This window comes from Carlito syrichta, unplaced genomic scaffold, assembly GCF_000164805.1.
Source record: "Carlito syrichta isolate Samal-C Ts95f unplaced genomic scaffold, Tarsius_syrichta-2.0.1 Scaffold120582, whole genome shotgun sequence".
NCBI classification, from domain to species: Eukaryota; Metazoa; Chordata; class Mammalia; order Primates; family Tarsiidae; genus Carlito; species Carlito syrichta.
Window position 1 is genome coordinate 7,859 of NW_007064678.1, and position 16,368 is coordinate 24,226.

Here is a 16,368-nt window from a genome sequence, read left to right on the forward strand (position 1 = left end):
GCACAGCACCTCGGTGAGGTCGTCCATGACGGCGGTCTCTTTGGGGTCGAGCAGGCTGAACTCGCGGGCGAAGAGGATGAAGTGGACGTACAGTGTGTTCAAGTGTCCGTGCAGCTCCAGGGCCAGCGTCTCCTTGAAGTGGGACCAGTAGATGTGGCCCAACACATGGAACAGGAACTTGCAGATCTTCTTCACCAGGGACTCGAAGGAGCTGGGGAATTCCCTGCCTGCGGGCGGCCACAGCGTCAGGGCCACAGGCACTCACGGAGCCTGGGGCGGCCTCACCTGCCGCCGCCACCGCACCAGTCCTGGAGGAGCCACCCTCAGGCCCACAGGCTGCCTCCGCCTGCCCGCCGCCCCGTCTACTTGGCCTAGGCTCCCGAGCCGTGGCCGCCGGCTCTGCGGGAGGGCCCGTGTCTCCCTGGTGGACGCTCAGGGCTCTCCCGGCCGGGCAGCACAGGCAGCTGCACTGGCCAGTGAGTGGCAGCAGGCCTGCCCAAGCCTGGACACAGGCTCAGCTGTGCTCACCGGCCCAGGACCCTGGCAAGGAGGCGGCCCAGAAGTAACGGCAGAGGCCGGGGAGGGCCCAGAGTGTCCGGGGCGGACGGCACCCGCCTGGTGTGGGGTGTGGGCCAGGGACACGCACCGTATTTCGTGGGGAACACGTCCTCATCAGTCACCAGCTTCTGCACGGAGCTCATGACAAAGTCGACGTACTGCGGGGCTGTGCACTTGACCTTCTTCCCCCTCTCGTCATACCAGTAGTACTGTCTGTGGGGACAGAGGCGCGTCAGGGCACCCTGCCTGGAGCACCCCACCGGCCTGTGGGAAGGCCAGGCCTCAAGGCAAAGGCCAGGCCCGCAGCAGGGACGGGGAGGACCCAGGCGTCCCCCTTCCAGGCAGACACGCCGCTCTGGCCATCTGCAGCGCCAGACCAGGGGTCTGCCTGCACCCAGGAAAGAACACACTGCGGACCACGTCTGAACACACGTGTAGAAACAGGTCAGGGCCAGGTTGGATGGCTCAGCCTGTAATCCCAGCACTTGGGAGGCCGAGTTGAGAGGACTCCCTGAGCCCACAGGTTCGAGACCCATCTGGACAACTTGGCAAGACCTTGTCTCTACAATAAGTCAAAAAGTAGCCGGGTGTGGAAGCGCGTGCCTGCAGTTCTGGCTACTTTGAAGGCTGAGGCAAAGGATCGCCGGAGCCCAGCAGGTCGAGGCTGCGGTGGCCAGGAGCGGCCACGGCACTCCAGTCTGGGCGACAGAGTGAGACTCCAACTCAAAGAAAAAGAAAAAGAAACGGACAGGTCATCTCGATCCCCTCCCCTCCCACACAGCCTGAGCTTGACTGCTTTAAAGGGCATGCGCTGTTTCTACACTGTGCTTAGGAGCAGAGGGACCTCGTCGCGCCCCAAGCCTGAGGCTGTGCCCTGCTCCCGCCACTGGAAGCCAAGCCCCCTCGGTGTGCCTGGCGCTGTGGCCTCTGTGGGTGCTCACAGACAGCTGCTGGGTTGAACAGGCTGATGGGGGCCAGGGTCACGTGGCGACCCAAATGCCCTCCCCAAGCCCCGCCTGCCCGTGAGAGCTATCCAGAGGATCAGTGTGTCCTCCCTCTCCCCCAGCTGTCCCTGGGGTCCCCAGACCACAGTGTCGTGAGACAGGCCCCCGAGGCCGGGCTGAGGCCTGTGTTCACGGGATCCAGCCAGGACAGCCTGATGTCAGCTCCTGCGCCTACCCCCACACCTACACGCTGACCCCATGCGCCGGGCCACAGGCATGTGCCGCCTGGACAGCAGCTGAGGCTAGATGCCAAAAGCCCGTTCCACAACGCAGGTTCCAGAGAGAAAAGCAGCCAGAGGCCGCTGCAGACTGTCCTGTTGTCCTGGAGACAGAAGACTCCGCTGTGCCTTTTCCTTTTGAGTGACCACACGGTAAAATCCCCATCCTTGGCATACAATTCTATGAACGTTTCCTGTGCACAGATTCACGTAGTAACCGCCACAACCAGTAGGATGCTGCAGGCATGTGGAATGGGCAGTGCAGGAGTCACTGGGCACAGGCCTCTGGGACCCAGCTGCACTGCGGTGCACGACAGGCAAGACACGGTCACCGCAAAGAGGGATGCAGTGGGCCACGCAGCTCCTAAGCAACACCCAACGTGTTTCCAGTCTGAGGCGATGACAGATCGAGCTGTGGTCTGTGTGCACACTCTCCGGGGCGGATGCCCAGGTGGAGTCTGGGTCGCACAGTAGGCATGCGTGGGGTGGCTGTACCGCAGACACCCCGGCGCTGGCCACAGCCTCACCCTGGCTTCTGCAGGTGTGTGAGCAGCAGTGCCTCGGCACTGCTCTCTGGGCAGGGTCCAGTCCTGGGTGCAAGATTCGCCCCCTACTGTGTCCTCCCCAGGGAACGGCCTGCTCAAGTCCTTGGCCCACGGCTGACTGCACCGCCGTTTCCTTACAGACGTGTTGTGTGAACTCTACATACACTGGACACTGGGCCTTCGTGGGGTATGTGGTTCGCCAATGTCTTCCCTCCCAGCTTGCAGTTTTGTTTTTTTTCTTAAAAGTATCTTTTCTCAGAGCAAACGTTGCACGTTTTGATGAAGTCCAGTTTATTGATTCCTCATCAATGCATGGCACCCTCGGGGTCAAGTCCAAGAACTCTTTGCCGATGCCAGGTCATGAATGTGTCCTGCATTTCTTTGAAATGTTTCATAGCTTTACCTTCTTCACATACGGTGTGAGGTTTAGGTCCATGTTTTGCTTCTGCACACGGTGTGCCGAGCAGAATGTCCTTTCTCCCTGGAATGTCTTCATCCTTTTTTTTTTTTTTTGAGTTGGAGTCTCACTCTGTCGCCCAGACTGGAGTGCAGTGGCCGCTCCCGGCCACCACACTCTCGACCTGCTGGGCTCCGGCGATCCTTCCGCCTCAGCCTTCCAGGTAGCTGGAACTACAGGCACGCGCTACCACACCCGGTTAATTTTTTGATTTATTATAGAGACGAGGCCTCGAACCCGTGGACTCAGGCAATCCACTCACCTCAGCCTCCCAAAGTGCGGGATTACAGGCTGAGCCACCGAGCCCAGCTCCTTCATCCTTTTCAGCGCTCAAAGGGCCATGCCTGTGGGCACGTCTCTGGACTCCACTCCGCCCCACTGACCTGTGTCCACTCCCCCACCCACACACACTGCCTTTGTTACCGCAGTCTTACAGTCAGTCTGTGAAGTGTGAGATTCCTCCAACTTACTGTTCTTTCCAAGTTGTTATGGCTATTTCATTCACCATGCCCTTTCACGTAAGCGTCTTAATCTATTTTCTAGAGACACAGTCTTGCTCTGTCACCTGGGCTGGAGTGGCAAGATCACAGCTCACGGCAGCCTCAAATCCCTGGCCTCCCAAAGTGCTGGGATTACTGGTGTGAGCCACGGCACCCAGCCCCTGTAAGCTTTCGGCCGAGCTGATCCGCAACTACAAATCTCTGCAGGGATTTTGACTGAGACCACATGGAATCCACAGATCAGTCTGGGGGGAAGTGACGTCGTAGCACAGGGAGTCTTCCAGCGGATGCATACAGCACGCACGCCTCCCTTGTAGGCAGGACTTCGATATTCTGCGGGGGGCATTCTGTAGTTTCCAGGGCACAGACCCCGGGAGTGTGGTGACCAATTTGTTCCACAAGGTACCCCCGCGGGAAAGGGGAGCTACTGCGTCCCTACACTCCCACACCAGCACGCTGAGGTGCCCAGGGAACCCAGCACAGCGGGCAGCGCTGAGCCCACATACACCGTGCATGCAATGTCTGCTCCTGCTGGCATGCTTCTCAAGCACAGCAAGAGATGAACAATTCACGCCACAGGGTCCTCGCTTCCCCATGGCTGAGGCCTTCCAGTGGTCCGGTGCCTCCTAGCAGGAAATGTGCCATCAGTCGGAACACGTGTCTGCTCGTGTCTCCCCTGCACATTTAACTGCGCACTGAAACGCAATGTGGCCACCGTCTGCAGTCCGAGGTGTGTCAGCAAAGCCCCCGGGATCTCCTCCTCCTTCAGGACCTCAGACCACGAGTGCATCCTCACAGCAGGCCTCGGCCACCTCGGCACCTCTGGATATTTTGCTCTTTTTCTTAGTTTCTTAAGATGAAAGCTTAGACTATTGATTTAAGATCTTTCTTCTTTTTCTAAAGTAAGCATTTAGTCCTTTAAATTCCTCCCCAAGCATTACTGTAGCTGCGTCCCACAAACTGATACGCTATGATTTCAGTTGTGACCAGTTTAGAGTAGTTTTTAATTTCCCTTGAAGCTGGGCTCGGTGGCTCAGCCTGTCATCCCAGCACTTTGGGAGGCCGAGGTGAGTGGACTGCCTGAGCCTATGGGTTTGAGACGCGCCCTGGCAACTTGGTGAGACCTTGTCTCTACAATGCAAAAAAAAAATCAGCTGGGCATGGTAGCATGCGCCAGTAGTTCCAGCTACTTGGAAGGCTGAGTCGGAAGGATCCCCGGAGCCCAGCAGGTTGACGCTGGGGTGGCCATGAGCATGCCACTGCACTCCAGCCTGGGCGACAGAGTGAGACTCTGACTCAAAAAATAATAATGAAATAATTTCCCTTGAGCCTTCTCTGGCCCGTGGATTATTCAGAGATGTGCTGATTTCCAGCGTGGAGATTCCTACCGTTGCGTCCCTGATTTCGAGTCTGTTGTTTGGAGCATCCACACCGAGCACCACAGCTTCCTCCTGACGAACGGGCCCTTCCGTCACACGCTCTTTCCCGCTCATTCCTGGAGGCTTCCTTGGCGCTGAGCGCCCCTTGGCACGAAGGCAGCTGCCTCCACTTTCCCCTGGCCAGCACCTCCGGGCCCCTCTCCTTCCTCCCTCCAGCTTCTCACACGCTTCCATCACACAGAGTAGCACCACATGCCGCGTGTCTTGGGGCCTGTGGGACATGTTCCCCGGAGGGCCTGGCGTCCTTCCCCAGGGGCCCAGGAGATCTCCCGCCCCCCCACGTGTGAGGATGCCGTTCCGCTGCTACAAGCCACCCAGTCTCTGTCTTGGCAGCCCACACAAGCAAAGACAGGGAATGCCTTGTGACACCACACAGCAGACTCATTTCACACGTCCATTCTTCTGAACCCCGCCTTGTCCCCAGTATGCTTACGCCACCCACACCGATGGGCCGTCTGGACGAGGGTCCCCACCATGGCTGTCTGCTCCCTGCTAGTCCCTGGTATGCCCCTGCCTCCTACAGTGATGGGGCCATCTGGACGAGGGTCCCCACCATGGCTTTCTTCTGCTCCCTCTGCTTTCCGTTCCTTGTAGAATTTCTTCTTTCCGGCTTTCGTCAAGCTGCATTTTTTGGTATTCCATTTTAATGCGTCGCCTGGGGACTCTGCCCCTCTTGAGACAGCTCTTCCAAAGGGAATGCAGACTTGCTCCCCTTGGAATCCCCACACTCCACTCGACCAAAGCGCAGGTGCCCCCACCTCGTGGCCCGAGAACCCGCCTGTGCCGGACCCTGCCGGATGAGGCCCTCCCGTCTTGTGCCCATCGCACCGTCTGACCCGGGCGGACGAAGTCTGCCCTCGGTCGCCGAGGCGCTGCCTCCTGTGTGAAGAGCTCCCGCGTGTGTCTCCAGAGCCTGGCCCCAACTTGCTCCTGAGGCACGCTCCTGGAGGCGGCCCATGGGTGACCACGCTTCCCCCACACCGACAGACGTGTGGCGCTGGCTTCTGGCCCCCTCGGCAGGAAACTGGGTCGCCTGGCATCCCCGTGAGAACACTCCTCCGGCTGCCCAGGTCTCCCTCTCCGCCCGGCTTTCAGCAGTCTGGCCAGCACGTGTCCACACACGCTTCCTTGGGCTAGCCTCGTGTGGACTCTGTGTCCAGTGGAAAGTTCCCAGCCGTCCCTGCCCAGCGTGTTCCTGGCCCCATCCTCACTTCCTTCTGCCGCTGGGATTCTGGCATCGGCCCGTGAGCACTGCCCTGCAGGCACCGGCAGGATGCAGACGGGCCGTGGCCCGCGGGCCTCACGCGACCCAGGCCGACCTGCTGGTCTTGCGGACGGTGTGCGGCCCCAAGGCCCTCCACGAGCCCCCTGTCTCTCTGAGGGCTCACACGCAATGTTAGTTCACAGACACGACAATGACCCCACGAAGTGGGCCACGGACAGGAGCCGGGAGGAGCACAGAGGCAGCCCTTGCCCTCCTAGGGGTGCGTGGCATGGCCAATGTCTACCAGCAGGTCTGCTCACACCAGACCTGCTCTCGTGAAGAACGCTCTCTGACAGACCCAGTATCAAGAGCACGCAGGCACAGAGCAACTGGGAATGGTGCTGGGTTCCCAGCCTCCTCTGCAGAAAGCTGAAACAGCACTTGGCTGGCCAGCATCCTGCTAAGCCTTGGAGCCACAAGGCTCTCGAGACTGCCCTGGTCCCACGTGGAGCTTACACAGCACCTGCCCACCTCCCTGGGCTGTACCATCTGATCCTGCCAGGGCACTGAGAGTGGAGTGCCAGCTGTCACCTGCACACACCCCATGTTACCCAGCACCAAGTCTGTCCCCTTGGGCCATGAGGGCGGGGCCCATCAGGGCTGATGCCCAGGGGACGCCTGCCACCAGCCTGTGTGGAGGCTCTGGTGGCTGCCGATGGCAGAGCTCAGACTTGTCTTGGGACCGCAGCGTCCTGGGCCAGGAGCCCGGAAAGCCATGTATGTCGGCAAGGTGACTTTCAGGATGGTGTGCATACACAGATGTTCACACGTGTGTGTCTGTCCCTGGCCTGCAGCATCCTGATGGCACGGGGACATCAGGAAGGGAGCAGCTTCCACCCCCTCCGGCCGCGCTCACCGGGCTGAGTCCCGCAGGCCCAGCCCCCTGCCTGCAGCCAGCCACAGTCGCTTCCGCCACCAGCTCGGTGGCACCCTTCCCACAAAAGCAATCGGGGTGCTGGGTCCCCAGGACACCCACCATGGAGGAATGCGTGTGCATGTGTTTTCAGGAGGGAGTTGCCAGCACCAGGCTGCTGCGAGCCGTGAGAAGGTGTCTCAGCCCCAGAAGTGAGCCGGTGGGGCAGGGGGTCAGCGGCGGCTGCTCAGGCCCACCCTGCGCACTCATGGGAGGGGGGGCCGTAGGGAAAGCTCAAGCTCCAGGGCCTTGGACTCCACGCTGGGCATCCCTGGAACACGGCCCTAGCCACGGCCCATCGGCTCCCACTGGCTCCTGGCACCTCCCGCACGGCTGGGCTATCGCCCTCTCAGGGACAGGACGCTGCAGGAGAGCTGATCCTGAGTCCTCCCAGGTTTCCAGGTGAGAATGCAGAGGGGACAGGAGTCTGGGCAGCAGGCTGCCACCACTGGCCCCACCCCACCGGCCCCGAGTCCCCACGAGGCGCCGGGCAGGGACTCACGTGTTGCACACGGCCATCGTCTGACACGTCTCTCCTGTGCAGAACTCCGAGATTGTGCTGTACTGCAGGTTGATGTGGTGGAAGAAAGTCGTGGCTGGAAGGGAAGGGGAGGAGCCTGATGGGAACCCCTGGGGCCTGTCCCGCTCTGCTTCCCGCCCCCACGTGCCAGCCTGTCTGTGGGGCACACGTTCCCCAGACAGCCGGTGGGAGCGCAGGGCACCAGCCCCGGGTGGTCCTGTGGGAGGGGAAGGGGCCGCCCACCGCCCACCGCCCATGCGCACTGTTGCTGGCCAGCCACTCGTGGAGGTCAATTTCGCGGGGCAGCACCACCAGCTCCTTGAAGGCGAAGTCGGCGATCCGGGACCGGGCGTGCTCCGGCTCCAGGTAGGCCTTCTTCTCCTCCACGGCCGGCCTCTTGCCGTTGGGCTTCGCTTTAGACTTCCTGCCGAGAGAGGGACGGCACGGTCACACGTCTGGCCGGCCCGGACCACATGGGCCCCCAGGGCGGCCCTGTGTGTGACAAGGGCAGGGGCAGAGGGGCCGCCCAAGCCGCCAAGGCACTCTCGACCCATCGCAGGCAGGGACACCACAGGAAAGCCTCGGCCCCCCAGCACCGCCTTCCACGCTGGAGTGCCTGGGCCGGCCACGCCAAGGACCACCCTCCCCGACAGCCTCCTTCGGGCCAGGGAGGGACCTGGGCTCCGCTTCCATCCAGCACCAGGAGGCAGCAGAAGCAAGCCCTCTCCCCCGGCCTCCTCCCAGCCAGCCGGCCGGCTGCTGCCCTGGCTGCCCTGACGAGCATACCCTGGGGCCTGCGGGGCACGGCGGGCCCGACCTCCCCAGGAGGCAGCGTGGGGAGGCAGCCCGGCCAGGAGCTCTGCGCAGCCCCGTTCTCACCAGCCCAGGGGGCGGCGTGGGGGCGGGGTGAGGTCCCTACAGCAGCCTAACCTTGTCCCCGTTTCCTTTTCCTGCCTCCTGTTTTGAGAAGTTGTTAGTGGCTCATTTAAGAGGAAGAGAAAGGAAAGATGCCAGGGAGATATCTCCCTCCCAGCTTCTCATGGCAGACCTTCCCTTAAAAGGCAACAAATGCTCAGCCTCCAGGGACAGGGCGGGAGGGCCAGAGCTGAGGGCACGGGACAGGGCCCAGGCGGCCAGGGGCTCCCAGACCGCCTCCCTCCGAGAGCAAACTCTCCAGAGGGTGAGGCATGGGTCTACAGGGTGGAGGCACAGGCCCAGATGCAAGCTTCTCTGCACACCCCACAGCCGCGACCTGGCACAAGTGCCCAAGCCCCACAGCCTCTGCAGGGCCATGCCCTGGGGGTCCACTGCAGGGTGGGCTCTCCTCGTGATTCTGGCTGGCCCTGAATGCCGGCTGCGGGCCTGTGCCTCCCACTGGTGCTCTCCGGCATGCCATGTCCCTCCTGGCCAGCCATACGCACTCCACCTGCCCATCTGGGTTGCAGTGGGGCACACTGCCATGTGGCTGCCCGCCCAGCCCAGCCTGCAGTTGAAGGGCTGCATCACCAGCCGACGACTGGGGCGGCCACATGAGCCATCACACAAGCTGCCGGCGCAGCCTCGCTGTGAGGTCAAGCCTCCTCTGCTGATGGCCTGTCTACACCTGGGGACCGTGGGCCCTCCAGGCCCAGGCTGCCCTTCACCAGCGATCCCAAGAGATCAAGCAGGGGAAGCTCCTGGAAAGTCGGCTTCCCTGAGTCGGGGTTGAGGCTCTGGCCACGGCTCTGGGATGCGGGGCTGGTGCCTCAGTCTCCAGCTGCCCGCGCCTGCCCTTCCTGAACCAGCAGGTTGGGCACAGCAGCTCCCCAGCCCCCGAAGTTTCTCCTCCAGCGTCATGCTGCCCCCTCGCCCAGGGCCAGCCTGGGCCCCAGAGCGAGGTGCACTCTGGGACAATGTTCCTGCTGGCCCCATCATGAGCTTCCAGCCTTCCTCACGGGCTGGACAACGGACAGTGGCGTGAGGGATGACACGGCACAGCCTCTGCCCTGAAAAGGATGGGGTGCTGATGGAGAGACTTCCTCGGGAGGCCCAAGTGCCCGCCACACCTATGCCCCGCCCCCAAGTCTCTCCTTCCCCTAAGGGCAGGCTCCCGGCTGGGGGGAGTCGCCTGACTCTCACACCTCAACCACGCGGCAGCTGTCACCGTTCTCGCGGGCACCCCCGACCATGCCTGGCAGGGAGCGCAAACCCTAGGCTCGCGGCTCTGACGCAGGCTCTGGGCCCAGGCCCGGGGGTCCCACGCTCAGCCTCTGTGGCCAGGCTGCACGCTGCTGAGCCCGCACGCCTCACCTGCCACCAGTACGAGCTGTGGTCGCGGGTGCGAAGAGACTGCACAGAAGGGGCTGGGTGGCGCTGGGCCTCCGCACACCGCAGAGCTGCCGTGGCCCTCCTGGGAAGTGAGCGGAGGGCTGGCACGTGCATGCACAAAGCCTCCAGAACAAAGACCCTGGCGCTGCGCCGGGTCCCACCAGTGGGCCCTGTGGCTGGCCCTGTCTGGCAGGCATATCCATGTGGGAGGGGCTGGGCCCCGCGGTAGTCCTCGTCCCTGTTGCCCACACCCCCCAGCCCCACCTGCTCCTGACGCCACGCCTGTCCAGTGGGCTGTACCTGCTTGCTCATGCGCCAGGCCTGGCCACTTCCCTGGGCCTGCAGGAACCTGGCACGTCCCACACTCCCACCCTGGCTGCAGCACCCATGACCTGTGCTCCCTGCTTCCCCAGCACCCAGCCGTCCACCTGGACAGGCAACACTGGGGGTGGAGGGACAACTCAGAAAGGCGTCGGCGCTGCTGGGCTCTTGCCAGAAACTTCAGAACCACAGTCCCCACACAGAAGACCCCATCCTGCTCCTGTCCAGCTGCTGAGCTGCCTCTCAGGCAGAGGGGCCGGGGAGTGGGCTGGGAGCCCCTTGCCCCTCTTCCACCCGAGAAAAAAGGGCAACACAACTGTGTGCCACACATCCACCCAACGGCACCCAAGTTCACCACCAACAGACATCTCGGCCACCCCCACATCCCACAGTGGGTGCTCCCAGGCACGGAGACCCTGTCCCAACGTCCACAGGACAGGCTTCCAGGTACGGAGACCCCATGTCCCCTGGCCCCAGCATGAGTACCCATGAGCCACTGCAACCATCATCCAGTAGGCATTCCCTGACCTCTAAGGAGTAACAAGCAACTTGCAGATCTTAGAACACGATAAATCCTGTGGCACCCACAATGGGCATGGCTGGTGCTCTCCAAGGCAGCAAGCAGGGTCCACTGGGCTCTATGAGACACGCAGGTGCTGGGAGCAGGAAGGGGGGCGGGCTGAGCCCTCGCTGGGGACCAGGACCCCGAGGCGTGAGGGCCTGGGACCTGCCCTTTCTCTGAGCCTGGCTTGCCCTGCCAGCCCCGCAGCCCTGGTCCCAATCCCAGCCCTGCCGTCTCAGGCCTCAGGCAGATACCAGGACGAGTATGGTTCTCCCGAGATGGGACACAGGGCGGACACGCGGGCATGTCACAGGAAGTTGAGAGGCCTGGAGGCCCCGAGGATGGGGCAGTGGCCAGCAGGAGGCCCCGCTCAAGCAGCCCCTGGGACAAAGAGGAAGTTGGAGGCAGAGGAATGGAGGGGCCCACTCCATGGAGCTGGGTCAGTGCCTCGAGCGCGATGTGGAAGCTGCCGGGGGGTCTCAGGGGGCTTGAGGAGGGAGCCGACAAGGCGGTGGCCCTGCTGGGCCCTGGCTGTGGGCTCCCACTCCAGGCTGTCTCGGGGTGGGGTGTGGCGGCTATGAGGGGCTCAGAAACCCAGTCCCCCAGCCAGGCCTGAGAGTCGTGGCTACCCCAGGGCGTGGGGGAGGCAAAGATGATGGGCCAGGTGTGCGCTGCCTCCTGGGAGGGCATGGCCCAGGGACCCTGCCCGGCCCACTCCAGGCCCACAGAAGCCTTGGTCAGGGCAGGCGTCAAGGGCAGGCCCACCGGAGCCCAGGAGTCAGGCCCTCGGGACCTCCTCCCCCGAGAGTGGCCCGGGCTCTGCAGACTCCAGCCCCGTCACTGACAGCAAGGGCAAGACACGCGGGGAGCAGCCGCATGCCACGTGCCTGCACCCTGGGGCCTCAGTGCCCCCGTTTCCCAGGCAGCCACCGGGGGCTCAGATGGCGCTCGAACCCCCAATCCTAACACTGCATCCTAATGCCGTCCATCGCAGGGCCTCGGAGGCCGGGCTTTGGGAAGGCCCTGTGGCCCACCCGTCTCGGCGTGGCCCACACTGCCCACAGGCTTCGGCTGCAGGACACTGGGGCGGACAGTGAGCCACTGTCTCCTCAGGTTACTGTGCCCTGGGCAGCATCCCAGACAAAGCTCGCTGTCACCAGCCAGCGGCTCCCTACAAAGGAGGCCCGGAGAGGAAGGAGGGCAGGAGGGAGGCCACACCCTAGACCACACGGCCACACAGAGCGAGGTGGCCTGGGTGTGAGGGGCACGCCCACCTCCCGCAGAGACCGTCCCTTCCAGGCAAGCCCCTTCCCATCCTGGGGGGGCCCTCTGGCTGGGGCCTGGCAGCTGTGGGCTCAGGCCGTCAGTCCTGCTCCAGCTTCTGTGGCGCTTGCCCCACATGTAACCTCAGACATGCACACACACGCGCACACACATGTGCACCGTCCTTCACACATCACTGCTGCCAGTCACGGTTCCCGATGTGAACCCACTGGCACCCCCACTTGCCCTCGTTCCCAGAACCGCCTGGAGGGACACCTGCAGGCTGGGCAGCCTGAAACCCACGCCAGGAGCCCCGCCAAGTGTGGGTGCCACCTGAGAGGGACCCGAAGGCAGGAGCCACCTACTGCCGCTTTGAAAACGCAGAGCCACGGAGACGACGGACAGTGGGAGTTCTCATGAGGAAAAAACACGGCCTTGGCTCCAAATTCGGGCAGGTGTGGAGGGACGACCACGGCAGGGGCCCGACTCCCGCCAGTGTGCCCAGGCTCCGGGACTCGCAGCCCCGCTGGGGAGCCCGCCGCAGGCAAGGACCCTGCTGCTGCACTTGAACTACGCGCCTTGTCCCCGCCCCTCACATCCACATGCTCACCCATACGCACACACTCACACAACAGGCCAGGCGGCCACAGCAGGTCCAAAAGAAGAGGCCAGAGACGGTCAGAAGTGGCCTCCGGCAACACCTCCGGGCCACCAGCATGCAGCCAGGCCCCAGGACTGTGGGGCACTCCAGGTCACCAGGGCGCACACACGGGTAGGACACAGGCAGCCACAGCTGTGGCGGCCACGGCACCCTGTCCAGCAGGCTCTGGGGGCACAAGGCAGGGCTCCCGTGCTGGTGAGATGGGGTCACCCCAGAAAGCAGGGACCACCCCAAGGGGCCGCGTGCTTCTGCCCCACCCACTGCAGCCTTCTCCCTCCCACAGAGCCACTGGCTGAGCAGCTCTCTCTGCAACGCCCCAGACCCAGCCTGCCAGCAAGGGCAGCAGACAGCCACCACTGCCACCCACCCTGGCATCCCGCACGCACGGGCGCCCGCCACTGCCTCCCACCCAGACCAGCCAGGCTGGTCAGCAGAAGCTCCCACCGAGTCCTGGGCCAGGCTGGCGGGCTCACCTGAGCACGCGGCTGACTGCCCAGAGTGCAGTCTTGCAGCGGAGTCCTGCTCTGGGGGACTGGCTGCTCACAGCTTGATCTGCAGGGAGACCGCCGCGGTGTCTGAGCATGACGTGGGGTGCCGAGGCAGAGGGGATGTGGGAGAGGGCACGCGCCTGCCGCCACAGCCCACCCTCTACCCTCGCTGCGGGCCGATGGGACGTCTGGCAGAGACAGCCACTCCCTTGGCAGAGGTAGAGGCTGCCAGACTGGTTAAATAAGGGAGCGTCCGAATGGGCCTTTGCAAAGTGGCACGGGCTGGCGCAGTGCCAGTGGGGGCGGGGCAGTAAGGGAAGGATGGGCCGGCCCCAGCCTGCAGGAAGGGCCCATCAGAGAGACCGGGCCCACCCCAAGGCCCTGACACGTCCCAGGGGAGCCCTTCTGAGCACAGGTGGCCCCTCGCAGAGCCCAGCAGGCAGGGCCACCCAGCAGGCAGGGCCTCGAGCATACTGCCGGGCCACTTGAGTGGCCTTGGAGAGGTAAGGGCCACGGTCAGTGTCTGGGGTGATCAGGGGTCCTGAGCTGGCGCTGGACTGAGGCCCCTGCAACAGGGGGCCTGCTGGCCGAGGGCCTGAGCACACAGAGCCCGACAAAAAAGGCGTGGCGCTTCCCCGCGGGAGTGGAAACGGTGGGGCACTTCCCCACGGGCGCAGAAGGCTGCGTGCTGCCTGCCTTCCAGCAGACCTGCTCATCCCGAAGGCCAGGACGCTGTGAGGGCGACCACCTCCTCGCCTGGATCAGTCTCGGCTGGGCGCCAGACTCGCCGCGGACCTGCCGGCGAGAAGCCTCGTCCGCACAGGAGCGCGTGCCCTGAACCTCCACCACCGCCACAGACCCGAGAGCCCGTCCGCCTGTGTGCAGGCCTGCAGGTGCCAGCGCTGGCTCAAGCGCTGCGTGTGGGGCAGAGCCATTGGAGAACAGCAAGGGACATCTCCCCGGCTGCCTCTGTGGAGAGAGCGTCGCAGGGCCAGGGGCCGTCCCATCCCCGCACGCACTCGCAGAGCCGCTGACCCGGGAGGCGGCACAGGCCCGGCTCTGCACACTCCAGGACCCTGCGCAGAGGAGGCCGTCCCGGGCTGGCGCCCTGTCCCCTCCAGCCAGTCCTGCAGCCACAGAAGCAGAGCCGGCTTCTTTCCACAGAAGACGAGCCTGCTGCTCCCTGGGAAGCTGCGAGAGGCAAGACACCGTGACACGCCCCACGCACTCACCAGATCTCACTCTGCCCTGGCAGAAGCGTCCCTGCAGCCCCGTGGTACCACATGCACTTGGCCATCGAATGCATGGGTGCCCTGGAGGGTCACCAACAGGGGGGACACTCGGAGGGCCAAGGGAGACAGCGGGAGGGCCAGGGCCAGGCCAGTGAAGTGCCTTGTGCACCACAGGGTTGGGACTAGAAGACGTGGAATTGCCGGCTCCCGGGGAGGTACGGCCTAGACGGATGAGGCCATGCAGAGGCTCAGGGAAGGAGGACAGAGTCTGCCTGGGGTGGAGGGCACAGCGCCTGGGGGGGCCGCAGGCGGGCTCGGCTACAAGAGACCAGGATCTGGGCAGGCGGGGCTGGGGTGGTGCTGAGGGAACATGGCAACAGGGACAGTCGGGGAGCATCAGGACCCGGGGCTGGCAGGTGGGGCAGGGACGTGCACGCAGAACCAGGATGCAGGGCGGGTGCACAGGTCCCCAAAGCTTCAGGCAGGGCCAGTGGGTCTCATGAGGGCCAGAGTGGCTGTGTGGTGTGCACGACTGTCCTGGGAGCAGCACGCTGGCTGTGGAGGTGCGGTTCGCGTGTCTACACTCAGGGGTGTGAATGTGGGGCGCAGGTATCCCAGCAGGCCACCATCGGGTTGAAAGGGGGCCTTGGGACAAGGGAGCTGCAGGTCCAAGAGAGAAGGGAGCCCGTGAGGCCTGGCTCCAGCGCGGCCGCAGAGGCCCAGGGCAGGCCCCGCAGCCTGGCCCCATCCTCTTGGAAAGGAACAGCAGAGACTTCACTCAGGCAAAGCCAGGCCCAGGGAAAGCCGGGAGCAGATAGTGCGAGCAAGCTGGGGGGGCGGCCGAGAGGGAAATAGGCATGGGGCCGTGGCAGCCCTGTGGGGGATAGGGAGTCGCTTCCCAGTAAGAAGCTTTTAGGCTTCTGAAGAACCTGCATGGCAAGCCCACCCTCGGCCCCCTGCCCGGCCGGGGCCCGCCACAAGGCTCCATTTCCCACGTTGGATGAGTCAGTGTTGGGACTCCGAGTTCCTGGGTTCCCCCACTGCCTTTCTCTGCTCCCGGCCCCCTCCAGCATCCCACATGACATCGGGTGGCCCTGTCTCCTCGGGCTCCTCCAGGCTGTGACAGCCTCTCACACCTCCTTGCCTCTGGTGACCTGGACAGCTCCGAAGAGGACAGGTCAGGGCTGCTGCCGGACATCCCTTGCCAGAACACGTTTGGGGTTTTCCTTGTGATCCGGCTGAGGCTGTGAGTCTGGGGAGGAAAGCCCAGTCTTGTCACAGCACATCGAGGACACACACCGTCACGTGACCTGTCGCTGCTGGTGTCCCCTGAGCCTCCTGCTGGGGCCGCGTCCGTCTGTGTCAATTGTGAAGTTGCGCTCACGGTCCCGTCCCCACGCCACATGCAGCCACAGGAGGGGGGGAACCCGTGTCTATAGGAGTGCTGGAGCTCTGGGGGACACCTGCCTCCTCTCCCTCACTGGCTTATTTTTATGCAACTATCCATCCATCCATCTGTATCGAGTGGAGCCAGAGGTGTTCAGGTCACTCTGCTTGGTGCCGCCCCTCGACTCTGGGAGTCGCACCATCTGCCCTCGGCCCTGGGGCTCCTCCAGCTGGCCGGGTCCCATCCCATTTTCTGTCTGAGCCCGTCCGGCTTGTGGGCCCTGCAGGGCCCTCCAGGCGCATCTGGAACTTTTCTTGCCCAGCCCTGGAATGAGTTGGCTCTCCAAGGAGCCTGGGTCCTTCACTGGAGAACATCAGAGGCTGCGGTCCAAGCAGGGATGCATGTGTGAACACACACCTCCACGCCAAGCCTCCATCGACACGTACATGTCTGCGTCCACATGAGGCACGCGTGAGCTCACCCTGGCATCTCCAAGTCTGGCCTCTGAGTGCAGAAAGCCGCGCGGCTCGTCACTCTGGGAAGACGACAGAAGAGGGCGCCAGAGGGCCACGGGAGCAGCGAGGCAACACGGGCGCAGGGCGGGGAGATCGGCTCCCTGAGGATGCGGGACCTGCGCGCTCCAGGAGAACCCAGGATGGGACCCATGGATGGTGGCTCAGCCTGTCATCCTGCGCCTTTGGGAGGCCGAGGTGAGTGGATGGCCTGAGC

General features: G+C 63.7%; 1 protein-coding gene across 1 annotated transcript in view; it reads right to left on the bottom strand.

Moving 5' to 3' along the window:
• MOB2 (MOB kinase activator 2) overlaps nt 1-16,368 on the bottom strand; it is a gene marked incomplete at its 3' end in the record, with an annotated part of 48,061 nt that continues 31,693 nt past the window's right edge. The window contains exons 4-11 of the mRNA XM_021707595.1: nt 16,057-16,174; nt 13,729-13,907; nt 13,495-13,586; nt 13,006-13,107; nt 7,682-7,842; nt 7,401-7,494; nt 647-771; nt 1-227 (exon numbers count right to left, since the gene is read on the bottom strand). Coding sequence (XP_021563270.1) covers nt 1-227; nt 647-771; nt 7,401-7,494; nt 7,682-7,842; nt 13,006-13,107; nt 13,495-13,586; nt 13,729-13,907; nt 16,057-16,174 — 1,098 coding nt within the window. The remainder of the gene's footprint in view (nt 228-646; nt 772-7,400; nt 7,495-7,681; nt 7,843-13,005; nt 13,108-13,494; nt 13,587-13,728; nt 13,908-16,056; nt 16,175-16,368) is intronic.